Source organism: Poecilia formosa, unplaced genomic scaffold, assembly GCF_000485575.1.
Source record: "Poecilia formosa unplaced genomic scaffold, Poecilia_formosa-5.1.2 Scaffold130, whole genome shotgun sequence".
In the NCBI taxonomy this organism is placed as follows: domain Eukaryota; kingdom Metazoa; phylum Chordata; class Actinopteri; order Cyprinodontiformes; family Poeciliidae; genus Poecilia; species Poecilia formosa.
Window position 1 is genome coordinate 241,484 of NW_006800069.1, and position 5,856 is coordinate 247,339.

At 36.5% G+C, this 5,856-nt stretch overlaps 1 protein-coding gene across 1 annotated transcript in view; it reads right to left on the reverse strand.

Annotated features, from left to right (window-relative positions):
- Window positions 1–4,312: 4,312 nt before the first annotated feature.
- LOC103144607 (signaling lymphocytic activation molecule-like) overlaps window positions 4,313–5,856 on the reverse strand; it is a 7,414-nt gene continuing 5,870 nt past the window's right edge. Inside the window, exons 5-9 of the mRNA XM_016676211.1 lie at window positions 5,491–5,589; window positions 5,380–5,395; window positions 5,206–5,273; window positions 5,055–5,105; window positions 4,313–4,983 (exon numbers count right to left, since the gene is read on the reverse strand). Of these exons, the coding sequence (XP_016531697.1) occupies window positions 5,059–5,105; window positions 5,206–5,273; window positions 5,380–5,395; window positions 5,491–5,589 (230 nt within the window). The 3' untranslated portion in view covers window positions 4,313–4,983; window positions 5,055–5,058. The remainder of the gene's footprint in view (window positions 4,984–5,054; window positions 5,106–5,205; window positions 5,274–5,379; window positions 5,396–5,490; window positions 5,590–5,856) is intronic.

The following is a 5,856-nucleotide window of genomic DNA, read 5'->3' on the forward strand; positions in this document are numbered from 1 at the left end:
TTTTGAAGACAGAGGATATCATGCTGCTTCTGGGCTCTGGAGCTTCTTTAGTTTTTAAAATAGTCAGATGTTTGGTCGGGCAGGAACCAATCAACAGCCAAGAAGTCTTTAGACCACATTTGTAGAACCACAAAAGACCATCAGGTGAGCCCAAAAAATTATCTTTGAGTGAAACGATCTCAATCGGACTTCACAACAGAAAGCAAACAGACAACTAGAGTGAAAAACCCAATCCAATCAAACAACTGGACAGTCTGTTGGTTTCCTGTATCAGATAAACAGAACCATGTAGCTTAAGAGTTATGTAACTGATTGGAAACGCATTTGAAGCTGAATTGATTTATGTTGGATTGAGTTGTTGTGAAATGAATCTAATGGATTTGTATTTACACATAAATATGAACAGGACCTGTTTTATAGACTGATCAATGCATTTCTTGTGACCTAGCACCATTTAACTAAGCTTGAAATTTTGAATATAATGAAAATTCAAATCAAACCAAATGAAGTATGTGAGGATGTGCAAAAGTAAACCAGTGTTTGTTCAATTTTCAACTATTCCAAAATGCTAAAATGTCTAAGTTCAATTTTTCATGTTGGCCTACATTAGTTTTGCTTTGAGGGGGCATTTAAACCCTTAATTTCCCCCTTTTGAATAATCACAAATGCACATGAACATCAAAAAACAAACATCAGGATGACAAGATGATGTATTTTTTTTTTTTGTAAGGTACTGAAAGAAGTGGGAAACAATAATGTCCGTTCTTGGAAATCAAGGCAGCGGAATGGGATCTGGCTTCCAGCAGCTTCCCCTTCTCAGCCAATGCTTTCTATACATCGCTTCTCCCAGACTTCTCTTTTGTTGACATGAGCTACATATTTCTGCTTTCAGTTGCAATTTGATCATATTAAGGAATCAAAAATAGCGAGTCTCTGGGTTGTGCGCGTCATATACTCCTTAGTTGCGTTTGTTAAAATAAAGACTTATGTTATGATGAACAGTCATGCATTTTTATGTGTAAGACTGACGGGCCTCTGTAACTTTCTTTTCATAAAACTGTGATGGGATTATATTTTTATTTGAAGCAACAGCCCCACAAACTAAACTATCAGAACAGCTCAAGGAGTTTCTCTTAACATATCAAAGCTTCATTTACTTGTTCAGTTCAGTTTAGAGAAAAAATAAGGGATGTTTGTACCGGCGAATAAAAAGAGATTAAACTTGGTAACGTTTTTGACCTTCAACCTTTTTCATTCTGGCGCATCCAGGTTGCGTTCCTACAGGTCTTAACACATTTCGAAACAAACAAACAAACAAACAAACAAACAAAACGGTCTTCCACAAACTCTAACTACTTTTCCAATTAAACACTCGTAAACTTCAGAGTGTGTTTTAAAACCTTTGCAGGATTCCTCTAGAGGTTTTTGTGGTGTCCCTTCTTGAAGCACCAATACACATTTACTGGCATTTTGAAAGAAGAAGTGACACAATACCAGTAAAACAATTCCAACCAGTGAGTCATTCGAGAAACACAACCAAGAGGGAAGAGAAAGGACATCCATCGGAGCAGAAATAAAACTGCTATTAAGGAGGCTAATTCACGTTAGCATTGCAGAAATATCTAATTTCTTAAGCGAATCGACACTCGCATGCCCTAACGAGACGTAGAAACATTAAACATGAATAGCAAAAAAAAGGAGGGCTGTGCTGCTGTTGGGCTAAAAGGCCGAGATCATGTCACTTAAATGAACTGTAAATATGTTATCTTTTCTATTTAAGCAACATCTTAGCTTGTGCAGATGTTGTGCAACGATGTGTTTGCGCAACTCACTCAGATCAGATAACTCTTCTGACAGACAAATGCAGCCCAGCAGCCATTTGCAATATCGGACCAGAAATCTCACAGCTCGTAGAAACACATTTGAAATGCCTAGGTGGGTTGTTGATGTTGTGTGTGCATCAAGGTAGAAGAGCACAAGATGTGTGAGTTTCACTCTGAATGTTGAGCACTGCTGTTAGCTTCGCAATCGGACTAAAATATCACCTCGAGTAAGCTCCAGCGTATCACCCCTGCAGACCACCAGACAGTGTAACTGGAAGAAAACCCACAGAGCTCCATCATGTGGTCAGAAGTGTAGCTCTGACTTCGCCAGAATGCCGAGCGCTCTGAATACCACCGGTTTCGTTCAAGTGCCTCCCACTTCCCCAAAGCTTTGCAAAAAAAAAAAGGTAAAGCTGCAAAGCAGAGATGACGCCCACACGTCTCTGTAGAGCTGGACTGAAGACAGAATGTGTTTCAACCTGGCAACTTTTAAAGTTTTATGATAAAATAAACTTAGTTCTTGGAGAGGAAGGACCCAAAACTCAGAAACACAATGAGATGGCTAAGACTATGTAAAACTTTCACAAATATCACAGGATCAAAAACAAATAAGTAAAGAAGACGTGTTGTGAAGCAATACCAGTATGAATCTGTAAAAATATGCTTTAAAATCTTGCTAACAAAGTCAACACTAAGAAAAGAAAAAGTTGAACCAGTTTTTTTTTTTTTTTGCTTTATGTATTTCCAATAGTAGTTCTGGGTTCAATAGTTCAATAGTATTCTGGGTTGAGTGGAGGTCATTTAATGATATCTAATGAGAATCAAATGGACAAAACTAGACTCAGAACCTCAATGAAACATATATGAACTGACAAACGCTAAGAGAGAATATTATACAATTGATATTAACATATGAGTGAGATTTGGAAACCTTGCTTTTTTTAAACTAATTTTAATCAATAATCCAAGATGAATGCATCGATACACAGTTAATTACATGAGCATACTGGTTTGATCACTGGTCTAAAAATTGGACAACTGGGTACAAAATTGAATTTGGTGGAGAAGTGAAAGGACTGAGGAGCCATTTTACCTTTGTTGACCATTGTCACAAATTCACCTCAAACCGTTTCTGGTCTTATTGCCACCGGGATGGAGGCATTTACATCAGACATCTTAACAAGTTTGGAACAAACGCTTCACAAATCTATCTGACATAAGAGAAAACATATATATGTACGTAAGACTGTTTAACATAAGCAATGAAAATAAAGTGTGACAGCGACCGAGAGAGAGAGAGAGAGAGAGAGAGAGAGAGAGAGATAGTAATCAGAGGAAATGTGAAGAAGAAAAGAAACCCCAGAAGGCCCCTGGTCAGCACAGACGAGCGTTTTGCACTTCCTCTTGTAGAGAAGTGTCAATGTGATTGACAGGAATGTGTTAAAACCGCAGTGAGCGAGTCGACGTTGAACTGTACGGCTGTCTGTAAGCTGCACTTTAGAGCATAAATAAAAGCCACAACTTTTTAGCATTCGGTGGACCTGAAACTCTTCTGGTTTAAAGATCAGAGAAAAAGCTCAGACATTAATAATGAAGATTTGGGGAAAAGGTTCTGTTTGTAATTGAAAATGGTTTCACATCGTTAGGATTATCCACAGATGCTCCATCTGGACATCAGCTGGTGGTTTTACAGGTTGGTGATGGTTACAGGAAAGGGGAGCAACAGTGACACCTGCTGCCAATCTCTTGGTACTGCTGACTTAAAACTAATATTTGTTATGATAACAATTACAGGTATATGATGAACTAAAAAGTAGAATTAATTTGTACAATGAAATAGTTGAGTTCTTATATAATGTCTAGATCCAAAGGTTTTATTCTAATTCTTATTATAATATTATTGTTTGTCACTCAGTAGTTCTGTGTTAATTCACTGATCTGTGTCCCCATTTCATACTCTATTAATATCATTTCACTTTCAGACTGTAGTTTCACTTTGCAAACAACGCAGTTTGTTCTCATTCACTTTAATAGGTAATAAATGTCTAATTGACTAAAAAACGCAGCTTAAATCTCCACTACACTTTCACTTGGTTGCTTTTCCCACCAAGTGTATCAGGTGCCGGTCATCATCGCCTTTTCATAAGTTTGCAATTTTGGTTAATTTGATTAAGAAAATGAGAAGTCTGCCATTGTTTTACAGCTATTTCAACATGTTTTGCAAGGACAAGTTCAGGTGAACAGCTTCAAACAACAAAAAAACCCAAAAGGATAGAAGGTGAGATTCAATGACTTCAGGATCCGGAGACATTCTGAGCATAATTCAGATTATATACCTGAAATATTAGGTCAAGTTTTTAAAAAATATTTTTCAGATTTCTTATATCTTTACAAATGTTTTTTTTTTTTTTTTTTTTTTCTGAGTCCTCAGCAAGAGAAGAAAAAAACCTTTAAACCAGAGGTGAAGAAAATAGTCCTTTATTTCATATTAATGTGCCAACGATAATTTAATGCAGCAATATGCAAATCTTCATCATAAAGATGATGAGAAAGATATTAAATATGCAAAGTGACTAAACAATCGGTTCTTCTCATTTCAAAACCACAAAACACCAACGTGTGACTAAAAGCAACATGAAGGCAAAAAAAACCTAACATTTCCTTTGAATGATGACTCATTATGTGAGATACTACTGTTTACATTTTCAATTCAATTCAGTTTTTTTAGATTTCAACATTTCACAGGACTTAACATAAAACAAGACAATCCGATCCAAACATAATTTCTATTTGTTCCTAGTTATCAAGTCAAGTTTGGTTTATTATTCAAATTTGTTAAAATGTTTTATATCTAAGGAAACCCAGCAGATTGTGATTGAGAGTGGACAATCGCTGCACCCTGTTGTTTCATTTTCCTCATTGCAAGCATGTATGTAGCAACAGTGGAGAGGAAAAAACCTCCGTTTAACAGGAAGAAAACACCAGCAGAACCAGAACCTGGCTCAGTGTGAGAGACTGTCTTCCACAACTGACTGGGGTTTGAGAAGACAAAGCAGATACACAAAAATAAAACTTTTCTGATGGATTGCCTGGGTTCATCTTGTTCTCAATCGATTGTCCTGATCGTTGATGGGAACTTATTGAAATGGGATGTTTTCATCTGAAAAAAAAAATATATATATTGCATCTTTCCTCATTTCTGACAATGTTTTGAGTATCAGCAGTTCGTACCTTCTTAAGCGTCTGCAGATCCTCCTGAGTTTTCATACACCAAAGCATCACCTGTCAGTAATTAAAGCAAACTGTTACACACTTCACTGAAAGTTTGACGGTACGTGGATTTGTATTTTCTTATCATTTGATCACAAAATAGAAAACTGACTCGGAGGAGGTGAGGAGTGGAGATCAGGCTGACTCAGGTCCTGGTCAACTGCTGCATCGTGTTTAAACCTGGAATGAATAAAGAAATAGTTACATTTTGTGTTATGAAGGAATCATGTTTGATTTGAAAAGATGCAAAAACTTTAATATGAAAAAGAGAAAGAGTCCTACACACCTGGAGCAAAATACTTCTGTGAAAACAAACAAACAAAACCAAACAGGTTAAAGCTACAGTATATAAAATCAATTGTCAGTTAAAGACAAAGTTTCAAATATCACATCTTACCCTTCAACTTTGCGTCATAAAGCAGCCAGACCAGCACTAAGATAACAAGAAGTCCAACAACCAACCTAAACCAAAACATGACAGGAGAAAAACCACATCCTGCAACAATATGGAGGCAGACAAAAGAACCATCAGGGGACAGAACAGCAGCCTGTGGCTCTGTGAATAAAATATTACAACCATATTTATTTTTATGCACTATTAAAGAAGTTTTAAATATCTTTTCAATTGTGGTTAATGGTTACCCACAAGCACTCTCTCATGATTGATTTGATAAAATCTAGTTTTAAAACTGATATACTTTTAAACTTCAGTGTGTGATTAAAATATTTGTCTTTGTTCGAAACATTGATAACTCTGAAGGCT